At 45.0% G+C, this 19,801-nt stretch overlaps 1 protein-coding gene across 1 annotated transcript; it reads left to right on the top strand.

Moving 5' to 3' along the window:
- Positions 1–3,863: 3,863 nt before the first annotated feature.
- LOC129700689 (di-N-acetylchitobiase-like) lies at positions 3,864–17,734 on the top strand. The gene is made up of 4 exons (XM_055641274.1): positions 3,864–4,740; positions 9,091–9,188; positions 12,909–13,070; positions 15,956–17,734. The coding sequence occupies exons 1-4, from the start codon at positions 4,686–4,688 to the stop codon at positions 16,139–16,141; spliced, it is 501 nt and encodes a 166-aa protein (XP_055497249.1). The 5' UTR covers positions 3,864–4,685; the 3' UTR covers positions 16,142–17,734.
- The last annotated feature ends 2,067 nt before the right edge of the window (positions 17,735–19,801 follow it).

A 19,801-nucleotide genomic window follows, 5' to 3' on the forward strand; every position in this document is an offset into this window, starting at 1 on the left:
TTAGTCGGGAAATGGTGTTTCGTAGACTGATGGGACTGAAGACTAATAAATCCCCTGGGCCTGATGGTCTGCATCCCAGGGTACTTAAGGGAGTGGCTCAAGAAATCATGGATGCATTGATGACCATTTTCCAATGTTCTATAGATTCAGGATTAGTTCCTGTGGATTAGGGGGTAGCTAATGTTATCCCACTTTTAAAGAAAGGAGGGCGAGAGAAAGCTGGGAATTATAGACCAGTTAGCCTGACATTGATGGTGGGGAAGATGCTGGAGTTGATTATTAAAAATGTAGACGCGGCACATTTGTATAGCAGTAACAAGATCGATCAGAGTCAGCATGGATTTACGAGGGGAAAATCATGCTTGACTAATCTTCTAGAATTTTTTGAGGATGTAACAAGTAAAATGGACAAGGGAGAGCCAGTGGATGTAGTGGACCTGTACTTTCAGAAAACCTTTGGTAAGGGATTAATGGGTCACTTTCAGAATGGCAGGCAGTGACTAGTGGGAGTGCCGCAAGGCTCGGTGCTGGGACTGCACCAATTGTCTATGTATCTACAGTATGTGAGCCTCAAATCAATGGTAGTAGGGAAACTATTGGAGAGGATTCTTCAGGATTGGATTTTCTCCTGTTTGGAAAAAGAATGGGTTAATTAGGGACACTTAGCATAACTTTATGCAGGCAGGTTAACTTGAATGGGTATCATTTGAGAAGGTGATGAAGGTGATCGATGATGGTAGGGCGGTAGATGTTGTCGACATGGATTTTAGTAAGGCGTTTCATAAAGTCCCCCATGGGCCATGGTGGGATGCATGGGTTTCTCAGTGACTTGGTTGTATGGATTCAAAGCTGGCTGACTGTTAGAAGACAGCGGCTAGTGTTGGAAGGACAATGTTCAGCGTGGAGAGCTGTAGGTAGTGAATTTCCACAGGGTTCTGAGCTGGGACCTCTGGTTTCAGTGACATTTGTATATAAATATGTATATGGTAATGGCATGGTGGCATTGCAGTAGAGTTGCTGCCTTACACCGTCATACACCCGGTTTCAATCCTGACTACAGATGCTGCTTGGGCGTTCTCTCTATGACCTGTGTGGGATTTCTCCGGAATCTCCAGTTCCCTCCCACACTCCAAAGACGTACATGTTTGTAGGTTAATTGGCTTGGTATAATTGTAAATTGTGCCAGTGCAGGTCAGTGTTAGTGTGCAGGGATCGCTGGTCGGCACGGACTTGTTGGGCCAAAGGGCCTGTTTCCCCGCTGTATCTTTAAATTAAACGAAACTAAACTAAAAAAACTTGGACATAAACGTAGATGGGGTGATTGGTAAGTTTGCAGATGACACAAAGGTTGCTGGGGTCACAGAGTGTGTCATAGGCTGTCAAAGTATACAGCGGGTTATTGATCAGCTACAGGAATAGGAGGAGAAATGGCAGATGGAGTTTAATCCGAACAAGTGTGAGGTGTTGCACTTTGGCAGGTTGAATGTAAGGGGAAAATATACAAATAACAGCAAGACCCTTAACACCATTAATGTTCAGAGGGATCTTGTGGTCCAAGTCTATGACTCCCTGAAAGTGAGAACACGAGTAGATAGAGTGGTACAGAAGGCATATGGTATGCTTTCCTTCATAGGTCAGGGCTTGGTGTGGGTCAGGAAGTCATGATGTAGTTTTATGAGACTTTGGTTAGTTCTGGTCACCCCGTTACAGGAAGGGGTTGGAAGCTTTGGAAAGGGTGCAGAGGAGATTAACCAGAACAATGCCTAGATTAGGGGGTATTAGTTATAGGCAGAAGTTGGACAGACTTGGATTATTTTCTCTGGAACACCAAAGGTTGCATGGAGACATGATGGAAGTATATATAATTATATGAGAGGCATTGATATGGTAGACAGTCAGAACCTTATTCCCAGGATGGAAACATCAAATACCAGAAGGCATACGTTTAAGGTGAGAGTGGCAAATTTTAAAGCAGATGTGGGTGCCTGGAACACGTTGCCGGGGGTGGTGGTTGAGGCAGACACAATGGCATTTAAGAGACTTTTGTCGAGGCATATGGATATGCAGGGAATGGAGGGATATGGATTATGTGCAGGCAGATAACAGTTGGTCTTGGCATCATGTTTAATAAACTAAACAGTAAACTGTGACAATAAACTAAACTAAACTAAAATGTTCAGCACAGACATGGTGTACTGAAAGAGCCTGTTCCTGTGCTGTACTTGTTCTATGTTAATGATAAAGTAACAATGATGCACTTGTAGCTGATGAAATAATGATATTTAGAACATTGGGTTGTTCACGTTTGGGTAAACAAATCTTCCCCCCCCCCCCCCCCTTCTTCTCCCTCCTCTTCCTCCTCCCTGTTCCCCACATAGATTCACACCATTTTCTCCTCTTCCGTCTCCCCCTCCCTCACCCCCATTCCCTTCCACCTTCCACCTGTATTCTTTCACACTTCACACCACCTCTATCCTGACAATAGGTGCAGGAGTAGGCCCTTCGAGCCAGCACCGCCATTCAATGTGATCATGGCTGATCATCCCCAATCAGTACCCCGTTCCTGCCTTCTCCCCATATCCCGACTCCGCTATTTTTAAGATCCCTATCAAGCTCTCTCTTGATAACATCCAGAGAACCGGCCTCCACCGCTCTCTGACGTAGATAATTCCACACACACGTTTTTCTTTTCATCTCTGGCCTTTACCCAACCACCAACCAATCAACCAATCAACCTCCCTCCCCACCACACTCAAACTGTATCCACCTATCACTTACGTAGAAAGGAACTGCAGATGCCGGTTTACACCAAAAGTAGGCACAAAATGCTGGAGTAACTCAATGGGTCAGGCAGCATTTGAATTCTGATGGGGAGTCTGGACCTGAAACGTCACATATCCATGTTCTCCAGAGATGCTGCCTGACCCGCTGAGTTACTCCAGTACATTCTGTTCTTCTTGATGAACCAGCGTCTGCAGTTCCTTGTGTCTACTTCTCCCCTCTCCCATCAGGCAAAAGGTATAGGTGTGAAAACACACTTGTATACTCCAGATGCAGGGACAGTTTCTTCCCAGCTGTGATCAGGCAACTGAATCATCCTACCACAACTAGGGAGCAGTCCTGAACTACTATCTACCTCATTGGTGACCCTCGAACTATCTCTATCTTTGATTGGAATTTTCTGACTTTACCTTGCACTAAACGTTATTCACGTTATTCCCTTTATCATGTATCTGTACACTGTAAATGGCTCGATTGTAATCATGTATTGTCTTTCCGCTGACTGGTCAGCACGCAACAAAAGGTTTTCACTGTACCTCGGTACACGTGACATTAAACTAAATGAATCTCAAACTCAAACTCGGTACTTGATACTTAGCTGTAACGTATATGGTGCTCCATCCTGCTACAAGGCTCGCTGGAATTCTCATCCGAACCATAGGTTTTACTGAGGGTAAATTAGACACAAACAAAATGACATAGCTCTGAATCTTACTGGTGCATTAAGGATCCGGTTCCAGGAATGGAAAGGTTTAAATTTGAATCTTCATACAATTGCTCGGAACTCAGTCATAGAGTGATAGGGTGTGGAAATAGGCCCTTCATTCCAACTTGCCCATGCTGGCCAACATGTCCCATCTGCACTAGTCACACATGCCTGCGTTTGGCCCATATCCTTCTAAACCTATCCATGTACCTGCCTGAATGTTTCTTAAACATTGCGATAGTCTCTGCCTCAACTACCTTCTCCGGCAGCTCGTTCCATACACCTACCATCCTTTGTGTGAAAAGGTTGTCCCTCAGGTTCCTATTAAATCTTTCCCCCACTATGTACAAAATCATTGAACAAAGAAGATAGAATGGTGCACCACATGAACAGGCCTTTCGGCCTACAGTTCCTGTGCCAGAAATGATGCCAAGTTAAACCAATCTCCTCTGTTTGTACATGATATTCGTTGGAGCACAGGAGGCTGAGGGGTGATCCTATAGAGGTGCATAAAATCATGAGGTGAATAGATAGGGTGAATGCAGCGCTATGGCGAGAGGAGCAAGATTTAATAGGAACCTGAGAGGCAGCTTAGTCACTTAGAGAGTGGGTATGTGGAACGAGCTGCCAGAGGAGGGAGTTGTGGCAGAACAGCATTTAAATGAGACTTGAATGGGTACATGGATAGGAAAGGTTTGGAGGGATATTGGCAAAAGGGACTGGCTGAGATGGTGCATCCAAGTTGAGCTTCTTCAATGGCAATTTAGTCTCTGCCTCCACCACCACCCCTGGCCGTACATTCCAGGCACTCACCACCCTCTGTTAAAGAACTAGCCCCACACATCTCCTTAAATGTTGCCCTCTCATTCCTAAATCCATGCCATCTAGATGTTTTGATGTTTCCTCTCTGGGAGAAAGGTTCTGACTGTCTATAAAACTGACTATAAAACTCTGGTCCGACCGTGTGAAAGAGACATTGTTGTTATGGATGAAGAATGAGTGGAAACAAGATGGGTGTAACTAGGGCTGGACCACTGAGGAAACACAACAGCTGAAACCCCTTCTTCCATTTGTTCCCCAGATCTCATTTTATGCTCCTTGGAATTGTAACACCAGTACTACAGTTTGCTCTGCCATTGTCTCAGCTTCCAAATATGCCGATTATGTACATGTGACCTCGTTTGACGTGCAGAAGCATATGTGGACGGATTGCTTTGCAAAGGCAGATGCTCCCTATCACAAGACCCTGACAGGTAAGTGGAATAAGCCAGAAGCAAAATCCTGCAGATGTCACTAATCTGAAACAGAACAGAAAATGGCAGAAAACATTTGCTGGTCAGGTAGCAAATGTGAAAAGAGAAACCAAGGTTGCCATTAAAGAGGCTTAACTGACTAAGATGCCCCATCTACCAGAGGTAATGATATTTAGAACATTGGGTTGTCCAATTTTACTTCGGAGTCACGTGAGTGACTACGTGAAGAACCCCGTTCAGCCGCACGTGCGTCATTGCGTCAGACGCATTGGTGCAGGCGGCTGGTTGGAGCAGCAGAGCTCCTCCAGCGTGTACATTTAAAACACCTCGAGGTAAGTGGAAAACTTAGTCTTGAGGTCGCTTTCTGAGTTGATGGTTGTTGTTTGAGTTCGGCGATGCAAAAAGCAAGTAAGGTGAAGGCGAGGCGACCCATGGCAAAAAGTTTGGAGGACCGCGGGAGTGCGGTTAGTGGGTGCTCGCCTAGCTCACCGATTTTGTCGCAAGCAGGGGGCTTGTGACTGCAGACTCGTTGCCTGGGAGCAGCGTTGCTGTGCCGGTAGAGCGTAAGGCCACATCCAAGTCTGCCAGACCCATTGACCCAGAGTCGGGGGTCAATTATTTAGAGCTTCTGGGAGCATTCTATGGGCTTAAAGCTTATTGTTTTACCAGGTCAAGTGCATGTGCAGGTTCAAATTGGCAACACTACTGCAGTAGCATATCTGAAAGCTTGTGATAGGTTGGCTAATCGGATCTGGAGCTGGTGTATTGACAGAACCATTTTGATTTCAGCAATCTATTTACCAGGTAGATTCAACATAGTCGCAGACACAAGGTCACGACAATTTAATGACAACATAGAATGGATGTTGAACCATGATATATTTGAAAATGTTGTTGCTCGGTTTGGGATGCCAGATATCGATTTGTTTGCATCCAGACTAAACCACCAGTTACCTAAATATGTTTCGTGGGAACCAGATCCTGGGGCAGCAGCGGTCGATGCGTTCTCGCTGCATTGGGGTGGAATGTTTAAATATGTATTTCCTCCATTCTGCCTCGTCAGTCGATGCCTGCAAAAAATCAAGCAGGACTCTGCTTCAGGAGTATTGGTGGTACCCGACTGGCCTACTCAGCCATGGTATGCTCATGTTTTGAAGATGGCTACTGAGCCTCACATGATTGTTCCCAAACACAAAAACCTACTGGTGAATCCAGTAACTGGCGATCAGCATCCTTTACATGATCGTATTGATCTGTTAATTTGCAGATTCTAAGGAGACCATACCTGGGGAGAGGACTATCCGAGCGCACCATGGATGTTATCACTGTGGCCTGGAGGGATAGTACCCAAAAGCAGTACATCTCTTTGATAAGAAAGTGGGAGGTGTTCTGCTTACAGCAGAATATTTCATATCAAACTGCAGGCATCCCAGATGTGCTAGAGTTCTTGTCAATTCTCTATTTCGATCCAAAGTTAAGCTATAGTGCGATCAATACAGCAAGAAGTGCTCTGTCTTCATATTTACCCATGGTGTCAGAATTACATTCAGTGAGGACACACCCGTTAGTCTCTAGATTCATGGAGTTTTTAATTCCAATCCTGCCAAGCCCAGGTATTCGGTTATCTGGAATGTAAGCGAAGTTCTTATGCTGCTTTGCCAGTGGGCTCCTGTGACAATACTATCTCTAGCCAAATTCACCATGAAGTTGGTATCAGCCCAACGTGTGCAGACATCACAGAAGCTGCGGCTAGACAGGATGGAGGTATCGGCAGATGCCATCACTTTTTATGTTTATGATCTGCCCAAGCAGAGTAGAATAGGGGCGACAGGGTGTAAGATTATATTTTCGGCATACCCCAAGGATTCCCGCATGTGTGTAGTGTCATGTTTGTCCCATTACATTGAGGCTACCAGAACCTTGAGGGGAACAGAGTCAGCATTGTTCATAAGCCACAAAAAACCGCGCAGTAATGTGTCGGTGCAAACAATCTCAAAGTGGCTAAAACAGGTTCTGGTAAGCGCTGGGATTGACACTAATAATTTTAAATCTCATTCCACCAGGGCAGCATCAGCTTCAGCGGCCAGGGCAATGGACGTTCCTATAGACCATATCCTCGCGGCCGCAGGATGGTCCAGTGCACTGATGTTCCAAAGGTTTTATCATAAGCCAATTGCAAGGCTGGGGGGTTTTGCCGATTCTGTTTTAAGTTCAGTTATATAGTTTCCCCCTGGGATAGAGGGGTTACTATTGCTTTATTTGTTAAAATAAACCGTTAATTCGTTAAAGCAATGTTATGGTTGATGCATTATTGATTATTTAATTATGTTGAGTCAATCAATGCAGTGAGAGACCGGGATTTGAATCTGTGGTATGAAATCACAGAGCTTTGAAATCTTCACGTAGTCACTCACGTGACTCCGAAGTAAAATAGTAAGATGAAATGAGAACTTACCAGTTTGAAGTATGATCTTTATTTTATGAGGAATTACGATGAGGGACTATGTGCCCTCCACTCCCAACCCTCATAAATGTCATCTGGTAGTTCTAGTCTTCTTTTATCTTACTATTATACTTCAGTTACTATTACCTGTGATTTCACACCGCCGCTTTGAAGATTGACGCACGTGCGGCTGAACGGGGTTCTTCACGTAGCCCCTCATCGTAACTCCTCATAAAATAAAGATCAAACTTCAAACTGGTAAGTTCTCGTTTAATCTTACTATTATAGGTAAACGACTCCCCACACAACCCTCCGTTCCACCAAGTCCACGCCGACCATCGATCAGCCCTTCACACTAGCTCTATGATATCCCACATTTGTATCCACTCCCTACACACTAGGGGCAATGTACCCACAAACCTGCACATCCTTGATATTGCTGCTGGCCTTGCCGAGGCAGCATGGGGTATAAATGGAGTGAATGCAAGGGAGGTTGGTTTGTGTGATGGCCTGGGCTACGTACACACAAGATGCATGAAACATTAAATTAATGTGAAGAGTGGGAAGTCAAGGGTTGGGGATGCACAAAGATTGGGGGGGATGGGAGTCAGTCTAGCCCACAATAGAAGGGGGAGGGGTTGTACAGTTTGATAGCCACAGGGAAAAATTATCTCCTGTGGCGATCTGCGCTGCATCTTAGTGGAACCAGTCTGTTGACTTCCGTCTACGCCGTATCTGCACCCAGGAAGAGGTTTTCCACACCAGGCCTCATACTTAAGGAAATGGTGGCTCCCCTCTTCCATTATAGATGATGTGCTCACTAGGGGCTCCTCGATATTCCGCAGCTCCGCTCTTGCTCCCCCTTTCCCCCATTCGTAACCAGGACAGAGTTCACCTTGTCCTCGCCTTCCACCCCATCAGCCATTGCATACAGCACATAATCTTCCGACATTTACGCCACCTCCAACGGGATCCCACAACTAGCCACATCTACTCATCTGCATCCCTTTCCACTTTCCGCAAATACCGTTCCCTCCGCAACTCTCTGGTCAACTCGCCTCTTCCCACCCAAACCACCCCAGGTACTTTCCCCTGAAACCACAGGAGATGCAACACCTGTCCCTTTACCTCCACCCTCGACTTTGTCCAAGGACCCCAACAGATTATTCAGGCGAGGCAGATGTTCACTTGCACCTCCTCCAACCTCATCTACTGTATCCGATGTTCCAGGTGTGGACTAATGTATATCTGGGGAACAGCACCTCATATTCCGCTTGTCAGCTTACACCACAGTGATTTGACATTGACTTCTCTAATTTCAAGTAACCCTTGCTTTCCCCTCTCGCTCCATCTTCCTTCCCCCCCACCCCCCCCCCCCCCCCCCCCCCCCCCCCCCACCCCCCCCCCCCCCCCCCCCCCCCCCCCCCCCCCCCCCCCCCCCCCCCCCCCCCCCCCCCCCCCAGCCTTTCCCAGTGCTCCCACCAGTCTTACTGTCTCTGACTACATTTTATTTCTGTACTGCCCACTCCCCTGACATCAGTCTGAAGCAGGGTCTCGGCCTGAAACCCCGTCATCTATTCTTTCTTGCCAGAGATGCTGCCTGTCCCACTAAGTTACCCCAGCATTTTGTGTCTACCTTCAATTTAAAGTGTTGCTGTGTTGTCGAGGATGCTCCGCAGTTTGAGGTGCATCCTCCCCTCCAAGATCATCTCCAGTGAATCCAACTCCACCCCCAGGAAGCAGCCATCATCCTTCCTGATAAGCTTGTTAATCCTGATGGCATCTGTGGCCTTCGCCCTGCTGCCCCAGCACATGACAGTGAAGAAGATGGCACTGGCATCTTGATAGAACACTAGGATATGCCCAGTTTAAAGATTAATGCTGTCATTATTTTCTGTCCCTTTCAGGAATCTCCAGTTATATCAAAAAGGGCCTTCATTCCAAGAAGATAATATTGACTGTTCCATGGTTCGGTTATGATTATATTTGCAATCGCTTTATTGAGGTAAGATGTTGCCCATGTCTAGATTTACCAGGACGTTGCCAGGACTTGAGGGCCTGAGCAATAGGGCCTATGCAATCTTTGATCAGACTTTACTAGCTTTACCTTCCACTAAACGTTATTCACTTATCATTTATCTTACACCGTAAATGGCTCGATTGTAATCATGTATTGTCTTTCCGCTGACTGGTTAGCACACAACAAAAGCCTTTCACTGAACTTCTGTACACGTGACAATAAACAAAACCAAAACTAAACTAGGGAGAGGTTTTGCAGGCCAGGACAGGAGAATAGATCGGGTGAACACACAGAGTCCAAGGTGGATGAATCACGGACCAGAGGACGTAGGTTTAAAGTGAGAGGGGAAAGATTTACTAGGAAACCGAGGGGCAACATTTTCACACAGAGGGTGGTGGGTGTATGGAACGAGCTGCCAGGAGGTAGTTGAGACAGGTACTAACAACTACATAGATAGTTGTTAGCCTGAAGAAGGGTTTCGGCCCGAAACATTACCTATTTCCTTCGCTCCATAGATGCTGCTGCACCCGCTGAGTTTCTCCAGCATTTTTGTGTACCTTCGATTTTCCAGCATCTGCAGTTCCTTTTTGAACACTACATAGATAGGACAGGTTTAGAGGGATATGGGCCAAATGCAAGCAGGTGGGTCTAGTGTAGATGGGGCATCTTGGTTAGCCTGGGCAAGTTGGGCCAAAGGGTCTGTTTCCATGTTGTATGTAAGAATTTATGACTCTATTTAGATTACCTTTATCCTTTAGATTAAACTTGCCTCACTGCAGTGTCCTGGAGAAATGAATCTTTAACACTAAATAAGGAACGAGACATATCATTGTTTTGTTTAGTTTAGAGAGACAGCGAGAAAACAGGCCCTTTGTCCACCGAGTCCACGGTGACCAATGATCACCCGTTGTTCTATCCTACACACTAGGGACAATTTACAGAAGCCAATTAACCTACAAACCTGCATGACTGAAGTGTGGGAGGAAACCGGAGCACCTGGAGAAAACCCATGTGGTCACAGGGAGAACGTACAAACTCCGTACAGGCAGCACCCGTAGTCGGGATCGAACCCGGGTCTCTGGCGCAGTGAGGCATCAACTCTACCATTGCGCCACTGTGCCACCCCTCATCATTTTATACTCAACTACTTCTCATTATATGAACCTTAGGTTGGATTTATTCTTGATTATTTCAATAACTTTTTAAATTAGGATTTGAAATACTCGTTTTATTTTAGTAATATACTGTGGGTAGCATAATGGTGCAGCTGGTAGTGCCACTGTCTCAAGGTATCAGCAGATGAGGTGGGTAGTGCCACTGTCTCAAGGCATCAGCAGATGAGGTGCCAGCCGCTAGTTCATCTTCAGGAAGGTAAGAGGCCAAAGACAGAGATGGGAACTGGGCTGAGGTGGAGATTTAAATTAACAATTTGGCACGGTGTTGCAGCGGTAGAGTTGCTTCCTTACCGCGCCAGAGACCCGGGTTCGATCCTGACTACGGACGCTGTTTGTACGGAGTTCGTAAATTTTTTCTGTGACCGCGTGGAGTTCCTCCGGGTGCTCCGGTTTTCTCCCACACCACAAAGGTATGCGGGTTTGCACGTTAATTGGCTTCTGTAAATTGTCCCTATTGTGTAGCAATGTTACAAAATTTTGAGATTTTAAAAATCAAGTCTGCCCAATTTATCCCATCAGATAAAGCATAACAACAAGTTTAATTTGACACCAAATTCACTTTCATATCTCAAGTATTAAAAAAAGTTATGGCCATTTTCATACTCGGAAACTAGCATCTTGTTCCCTATTGATTTTCAATGGACATTACAAAAAAGCTGTGATCTTGGATAGTCAAAAGCCCGTAACTTTCTTAAGAATTAAGAGAACTGAATGAAATTTTCACCTATCATAGATTGAAGCATTCTGAAAAAATATAAAACAATCTTACTTGGATGACATGAAATTAAAGCATATAATTAGCTAATTATCTAATTGTAGCTAATTACAAAATTGACCGATGTGACAGATATGGTAATAAACAACCAGACTGCCTTGAAAATTCAAAAATGTGATATTCTCAAGATCAGAACTTTAATATTATTGTATAATATGCTGTAAGTCAGTTATGGATAGGTAAATAAATTACAATTTCTAGCAAAAGACCAAGTCTTTATGGAGAAGATCAGCTGCTAGCTGGTACATTGGCATATCATAATCAGTAGCATCATCATACTCCTCAGACTGCAACCAATAAGCAACTCTGTACACGTTGTTTTTCCTCAATTTTTCAATTTTAGAAAAAAAGGTAGAGATTATAAAGTTAAACGCTAAAACAAATAGTAAATACTAAAAAAGAAAATCATGTTTAATCAAAATTCAATTACTAGATATAAACATCTATCCATTTCTTAAATAGCCTAAGTGTCCAAAGATTATTCACAAATAATTCACAATATAACATGATTTTTATATCTAATTTACATTCATTTATAGGCCAAATGGAAGGAATTTAGTGTTCAATTGCTGTAAATAAATCCCCATTTAAATCGGCTTTCTAGTGGGTTCCTGTGAACGCGCTGGTTTAGAACGTTCACATCGCGCTGGATTTGTGCCCTCAAATGTCGAGAAAAATACTGCGGGATATAAAAAGCCCAAAATGAGCTACTCGCTATAGAAAACTTTATATACAGGGTTATATGCACGCCCCATTTAATGTAAAAATAAGGTACATACCTTTAATTGTTTGCTTTATAAAACCCTGGGGCTGCGAGAGGTTGCGGTGTGAGAGAGTGATTTTAAAATTATTATAACTATTATTCGAGGCCTATAAAACTAATAATACCTTTTGCGACCGGGTCGTGCATCGATTTTCCGTTAATGATTTACTAGGCTGAACATCTGCGATTAGAACAGCCTAGTAAAAATCGCGTTTTAAACCCGCCCCCTCCAAACAGCGCCAAAATCGCGGACATGACTTTGGGCAGATTCCCAATGACGATTCAGGTAGGTTTTGTAACATAACTATATTGTGCAGGATGGAACTACGCTGCCGTACTTTGACAAAAGGAAGCAACTGACAGAAAGGCGTTTTCTTGTAAATTAGGAAAATGTGTTTTTCTTTCAGCTCTGTGATGGAATTTCTTACTTCTCTGGTATAAATATTTTCAAATTGTACTCGGAGAAGGCTTATTTTGTTCACCATTGTGAAGAGCATATCTCAAATACGCTAAAACAAGCAAAAACTCAATTTTGACAAAATTGTCAGTTGCTTCCTTTTGTCAAATTAGGGCAGTACGTGTGATCACTGGTCAGCACGGATACAGTGGGCCGAAGGGCCGTTTCTTCACCTATCAATCGGTCATTCTTTTACTGCATTTTTTTTAAATTACCAAAGCAAACTTTTTTATGTTTAGTCTGTTTAGTTTAGAGACACAAGCCCTTTGGCCCACCGACCAATGATCCCGCACACTAACACTATCCTACATACACTAGGGCAATTTACAATTATATCAAGCCAATTAACCTGGAACGTAGGAAGAAACCAGATCACCCGGAGAAAACCCACACAGTGACAGAGAGAACGTACAAACTCCGCACAGACAGCACCCAGAGTCAGGAAGAACCCGGTGTCTGGCGCTGTGACGCAGCAACTCTACCGCTGCGTCACCGTGCCACCCTTTCTACTTTCTCATCCATTTCTAATTTTCAGGCAGGTAGATGTGAATTACAAAAGATAGCTTTTGAAGGAGCGCCCTGCAGTAATATCGATGTACCCAGGATCTCGTACAGAGAAATCATGGAACTTTTGCCCAAGTCAATCTCCGGCAGGATTTGGGATGACGACCTGAAAGCCCCATTTTTTGTCTACAAGGTAAGAGAATACACAGCTACGGTCAGTACATCCAAATATCTATATCTTTTATACTATTACTAAAATTCTCATCTTGTCCTCTTCTGATTTGCATTGTTTTTAAAAACGGTACCCTATATCGCTAGTATTTTTTTGCCACCTTGCTCACTGTTCTCCTCTGCTCAAAGCGCACCAAAATTTGTTCCAATCGGTGGAATATTACAAAACCTATGAACGTTTAAAAATTGTGAGATCAGCAGATTGGTCTTCTCGCCTGTCAGCCATGGAGGTAACGCCCCTTCCGGCACCCGCTGTCAATCACCGGGGTGAGGAGAATAAAGCTCCGTAGTCCGGGCAAGAGTCCAGAAGTTGGGCATAAGTCAGTCAGCCCGGAAGCTGTGAGTGAGATTCGAGTCCAGAAGCCGTGTCAGTGAACTGTCGAGTCCACAAGCAGTGAGTGAGTGAACTGTGAGTACAGAAGCCGTGAGTGAGTGAACTGTGAGTCCAGAAGCCAAGAGTGAGTGAACTGTGAGTCCATAAGCCGCCCGGTGCGCAGAGGCGGCCCGGATGGCGGAGCCTGCCCAATTGCTGCAAAAGCAAGATCCCAGGGAAGTGAGGAATGAGAGTGGGGGGATTGAGGGAGCCGGGTGCTGGCGGGGCCGGGCAGAGGTGGGGCTCACCACCTCCGCCCACACACCCCCATCCTAGTCCCTTCGCACACCCCCGCCATGGCAGGCCATGGTAGCAGTAGGCCACGGCAGAGCTCACCCCCCCCCCACCAGCCCCCGCATGAAGCCATCCCCCCCCCAACTACAGAACAATCGCTCCGGCTCCCACCCGATCACTCCGGCCCCCTCCCCATCCCCAGCTGCAGGACTAGCCCAAGAATCCATTGGTCCATAATGTCTATGCTAGCCCTCTGGAAACCTTCGGCCCACAACGACCGTACTAGCCCTCCAGAAAGCCCCCCACTCTGGACACCGCCTGAAGCCGTCCCTCTCCCCAGGCTGCAGGACGCTCCCCCACCGGCCCCCAACAGACCCTGCCTGAAACCAACTCCCTCCCCGGCTGCAGAACGCAACAAGAGATGCAACATGAAAGAATGGACTGAATAAATCTCCCCTAACATGTAAATTGTTGTTATATTTTAAGAGTTATTCACATTTTTAACTTTAATAAATACCTTCTCCACTTGCCGTGCCCGTCAGCTGCAACTGCGCAGTAATACCTGCGTGTTCTACGTCACAATGGGAACCCAATGGGAGGGAATGGCTACGCCGCCGAAGAGATGCAAAGTGGGGGGGGGGGGGGGGGGGGGGATGGAGTGAGTGCATGGGGGGGGTGAAGGGCAAGGTGCAGAGTTGGGTGAGGGGAGGAGGGGGGGAACAGGGGCATCACAACGGGAACCAATCTGCCGCACCTGCGCAGTTGGGGGCTATGCGCGAGTGGTGGAATATTGGAATTGGTGGAGAGGCGGAATATTGCATTGGGAGACCAGGCCTCCCCTTTGAAAATGGGACCCAACCGGTCTCACTTAGTCCAGTGTTTTATATTATATAAAATTTGTTGTGTTTAACAAGTCAATTCACTTCCCAATTGAGTTGATGAACGGACTTGCCCAAGACCACAAAGAATCGCAGAGAATTGTGGATGTAGCCCAGTCCATCACACAGACCACACTCCCCACCATTGACACCGTTCTGTATTTCATCATGTATCTGTACACTGTAAATAGCTCAATTGTAATCATGTATAGTCTTTTCGCTGACTGGTTGGCACGCAACAAAAGCTTTTCACTGTACCTCGGTACACTTGACAGTAAACTACACTAATCTACACTGCTTCAGAAAAGCAGCCAACGTAATCAAATACTTGTCCCACCCTGGTCATTCCCGCTTCTCCCTGCTCATTCCAGCAAAAGACACAGAAGCTTGAAACTGTGTACCATCAGACTCAGGAACAGCTACTTCCCCTCTATTATCAGGTTTCTGAATGATCCTTCCATAAGCTAGAGAACTGTCCAAATCACCTCTACCCCATTGCAGACATTGGACTTTGTCTATGGAACTGATGCACTACAATACTGGGAACTATTTTCTGCACTCTGTATCTTCCCCTTTGCTCTACCTGTTGTACTTGAGTTTATCTTTGTAGTAATTACGTATAGTATTGTCTGATCTGATTGAACACCCTGCAAAACAAAGCTTTTCACTGTACCCCAAGTTGGGTCAGGCGGTCTGTTTCCACGCTGTGTCACTCTATGACTCTAAGAAATTCAATTTTAAGATGTAAAAACAAAGAACTGCAGAAACTGGTTTACAAAATAAGGGTTCCAAATATTGCAGTTAATCAGTGGTTCAGGCAGCATATCTGGAGAATATGGAGAGCTGACGGGGGGGGGGGGGGGGGGGGGGAGGAGAGATTTAATAGGAACATGAAGACAAACTATTTTACACAAAGGGTGGGAGGTATATGGAACAGATTAGCAGAGAAGTAGATGAGGCAGGTGCCATCACAACCAAAATGTCACCCATCCATAAATAGACACAAAAAGCTGGAGTAACTCAGCGGGTAAGATGGCATCTCTGTATAAAATGAATAGATAACATTTTGGGTCAAGATCTTTCTTCAGACTTCTCCAATGTCACCTTTTCTCCACATGGCCGTCTGACCCACTGAGTTACTCCAGCTTTTTTGTATCTATCCGGTTTAAACCAGCATCTGCAGTTGCTTCCTACATGTAGCCTATCCATGTTCTCCAGAGATGTTGCCTTATCCTCTGAGTTACTCCAGCACTTTGTGCTTTTATTGTCATGGACTTTGCACTGTTTAGTTAAAGAAATCCAGCAGTGTTTCTCGGTCAGTGCACTGAACCAAACTAAGCTCGCTCTTTGCTTCCACAACAGAAAGATAATGTGTTCCACGAGGTCTGGTACGACGATCCAGAGAGCATTTCCTGGAGGACGACTTTCTTGAAGAAGTTCAAGCTGGGAGGCATTGCCATTTGGAATGCAGAGCTTGTGGACTATAGTTCTGATCCTATTGCTGCGATGAAAACTGAAGAGATGTGGAACGCTCTCTGCCCTCCCTGAGAGAAACGCCAAGCTTACGGTCATTTCATTGTCATCAAATGTGACCATTACACTTTGCAATTAAACCTGGCTTTGAGTGAGCTAACACGGAACACACACACAATTAAAATATTCATGCCGATCTGGAGATTAATGCTTTGTCTAAAGAAGGAATTATTTTCCACTGAATAAAAACAATATAACTACATAACTCATCTCTTCCCAACCAAACTCCCTCCTCCCCAGGTACCTTTCCCTGAAAATGTAGAAGATGCAACACCTGTCGCTATACCTCCTCCCTCGACTCTGTTCAGAGACCCTGACAGACCTTTCAGGTTAGGCAGAGCTTCACGTGCATCTCCTCTGACCTCATCTACTGCATCCGTTGTTCAAGATGTGGACTCTTATACATTGGCGAGACTGAACGCAGACTGGGCAATCGTTTTGCTGAACACCTTCGCTCAGCTCGCGTGAACCCATTTGATCTCCCGGTTGCTGGACACTTTGATTCACCTTCCCATTCTTATCTTTCTGTCCTCAGTCTCCTCCATTGTCAGAGTGAGGCTACACACAAATTGGCGGAACAGCACCTCATATTTCGTTTGAGTAGCTTACAGCCCAGAGGTATAAAAATTGATTTATCTCACTTCAAGTAGTCCTGACATTCCCTCTCTCTATCCCTCCCCCACCGAAGCAGCAACATTTCTAGTGTTCACCCATAACAAAGAGGTAAAAAAGGCCTGTTTATTGTATCATCGTTATTTTTTTGCATATCTTTCATTCATTGTTCTTTATCTCTCGACATCATCGAATATATTTGTTGTTTCCCTTATCCGTAACCAGTCTGTAGAAGGGTCTCGACCTGAAAAGTTACCAATTCCTTCTCGCCAGAGATGCTGCCTGTCCCGCTGAGTTGCCCCTGCTTTTTGTTTCTATCTTCTATTTAACTTTAGTTTAGTTTAGTTTATTATTGTCGTGTGTACGGAGAAACAGTGAAAAGCTGTTTGTTTCATACTATCCAGTCAGTGAAAAGACTACACATGATTACAATCAACCAGTTCACATTATACACTCACAAGATAAAGGGTACAATGATTAGTGCAAGATAAAGTCCAATTAAAGTTATTTCAAATGTCTCCAATGACATGGATGGGAGGTTAGGATCACGCTACAGTTGGTGATAGGGTGGTTCAGTTGCCTGATAACAGCTGGGAAGAAATTGTGTGGGAAGGAACTGCAGGTGCTAGCTTAAACCAATGATAGACACAAAATGCTGGAGTAACTCAGCGGGACAGGCAGCATCCCTGAAGAGAAGGAATGGATGACGTTTTAGGTCGAGACCCTTCTTCAGGCAAAGTCACAAGAAAGGGAAACGAGAAATATAGACGATGATGTAGAGAGATACCTTCGGCCCAACCTGTTCATGCCGAATAATACACCCCACCGACTTCCTGGCCTACTTGGCCTCCCCCTGCAGCTGGGCAGAATTTCTCAGTGTTTAAGTTCTGAAGCTAATCAGATTCAAAGATAGCAATCTGAAATAAAAAGAGATAATGATTTAAAAACTCTGTTCTGATGAAGTGTTTCTGATCTAACCATATAACCATATAACAATTACAGCACGGAAACAGGCCATCTCGGCCCTACAAGTCCGTGCGAACAACTTTTTTTTCCCTTAGTCCCACCTGCCTGCACTCATACCATAACCCTCCATTCCCTTCTCATCCATATGCCTATCCAATTTATTTTTAAATGATACCAATGAACCTGCCTCCACCACTTCCACTGGAAGCTCATTCCACACCGCTACCACTCTCTGAGTAAAGAGGTTCCCTCTCATATTACCCCTAAACTTCTGTCCCTTAATTCTGAAGTCATGTCCTCGTGTTTGAATCTTCCCTATTCTCAAAGGGAAAAGCTTGTCCACATCAACTCTGTCTATCCCTCTCATCATTTTAAAGACCTCTATCAAGTCCCCCCTTAACCTTCTGCGCTCCAGAGAATAAGACCTAACTTATTCAGAAAAATCTGAAGCATTTACTCTGGAAAGGGACACAGAGTGCTGGAGTAACTCAGCGGGTCAGTCAGCATCTCTGGAGAACATGGATAGGTGACGTTTCACAGAGTACTGGAGTAACTCAGCGGGTCAGGCAGTATCTCGGGAGAACATGGATAGGTGACGTTTCACAGAGTGCTGGAGTAACTCAGCGGGTCAGGCTGCATCTCTGGAGAAAATGTATCGGTGGCGTTTCGGGTTGGTACCCATCTTCAGACTGATTGCAGTGGGGGGGGGGAGTGGAAGGAGAAGCACGTAATGTGAAGACAGAAAGGTATATATGTGGAAGGGGACCGGGGAAGGTGAAAGGACCAAGACAGTGTGAGAAACGAGTGGACATCCAGTTAGAAAATAGAAATGGCAGAAGTAGGCCATTCAACCCTTTGAGCCAGCACCGCCATTCAATAAGATCATGGCTGATCATCTAAAATCAGTACCCTGTTCCTGCTTTTTCCCTATCCCTTGATTCCTTTAACACTTAAGAGCTAAATCTAACCCTCGCTTGAAAACATCCAGTAAATTGGCCTACAGAGCTTTCTGTGGCAACGAATTCCACAGATTCACAACTCTCTGGGTGAAAACGTATTTCCTCATCTCAGTCCTAAATGCCCTACCCTTTATTCTTAGTTGGGACAAAAGTAAAAGGGGGGAAAAATATAACTCTGTTTTTCTTCCTACAGTTGCTGCTCTGAGTTGACCATAAGTTCATGTCATAGGAGCAGAATTAGGCCATTCAGCCGATCAAGTCTACTCTGCCATTCTATTTTTCCCTCTCAACCCCATTCTCCTGCGTGCTTTATTTGACCCTGACACGCATAATAACTAAGAATCAGTTAATCCCCGCTTTAAAAATGAATTTGAGTTGGAGTTTAGTTTTCAGACTTGTGAAGGGTTCAACCAGAAACTTCACCGATCCATATTCTCCAGAGTGCTGCATCCCAGGGTACTTAAGGAACTCGTTCTAAAAATTGTGGATGCGTTGCTGATCAATTTCCAATGTTCTTTAGATTCAGGATCAGTTCCTGTGGATTGGAGGGTAGCTAATGTTATCCCACTTTTTAAGAAGGGTGGGAGAGTGAAAACAGGAAATTATAGACCAGTTAGCCTGACACACCGGTGGTGGAAAGATGCTGGAGTCAATTATAAAAGATTAAACAGCGGCACATTTGAATAGCAGTAGCAGGATCGGTCCGAGTCAGCATGGCTTTACGAGGGGGAAATCATGCTTAACTAATCTTCTGGAATTTTTGAGGGTGGGTAACTGGGAAAATGGACAAGGGAGAGCCAGTGGATGTAGTGTACATGTACTCTCAGAAAGCATTTGATGAAGTCCCACATAGGAGATTAGTGGGCAAAATTAGAGCACATGGTATTGGGGGTAGGGTGCTGACATGGATAGAAAATTGGTTGGCCGACAGGAAACAAAGTGAAGGGATTAACGGGTCCCTTTCAGAATGGCAGGCAGTGACTAGTGGCGTACCACAAGGCTCGGTGCTAGGACTGCAGCTATTTACAATATTTATTAATGATTTAGATGAAGGGATTAAATGTAACATTTGCAAATTTGCACATGACACAAAGCTGGATGGCAGTGAGAACTGTGAGGAGGATGCTATGAGGAGGCA

The sequence above is a fragment of the Leucoraja erinacea genome, chromosome 10, assembly GCF_028641065.1.
Source record: "Leucoraja erinacea ecotype New England chromosome 10, Leri_hhj_1, whole genome shotgun sequence".
NCBI classification, from domain to species: Eukaryota; Metazoa; Chordata; class Chondrichthyes; order Rajiformes; family Rajidae; genus Leucoraja; species Leucoraja erinaceus.

Excerpts from the sequence above, each read along its gene's own strand:
- LOC129700689 (XM_055641274.1), top strand. The coding sequence starts at position 4,686 with ATGTGGACGGATTGCTTTGCAAAGGCAGATGCTCCCTATCACAAGACC. Across the intron at positions 4,741-9,090 it reads CTATCACAAGACCCTGACAG|GAATCTCCAGTTATATCAAA; the intron begins GTAAGTGGAATA and ends TGTCCCTTTCAG. Across the intron at positions 13,071-15,955 it reads CCCCATTTTTTGTCTACAAG|AAAGATAATGTGTTCCACGA; the intron begins GTAAGAGAATAC and ends CTTCCACAACAG.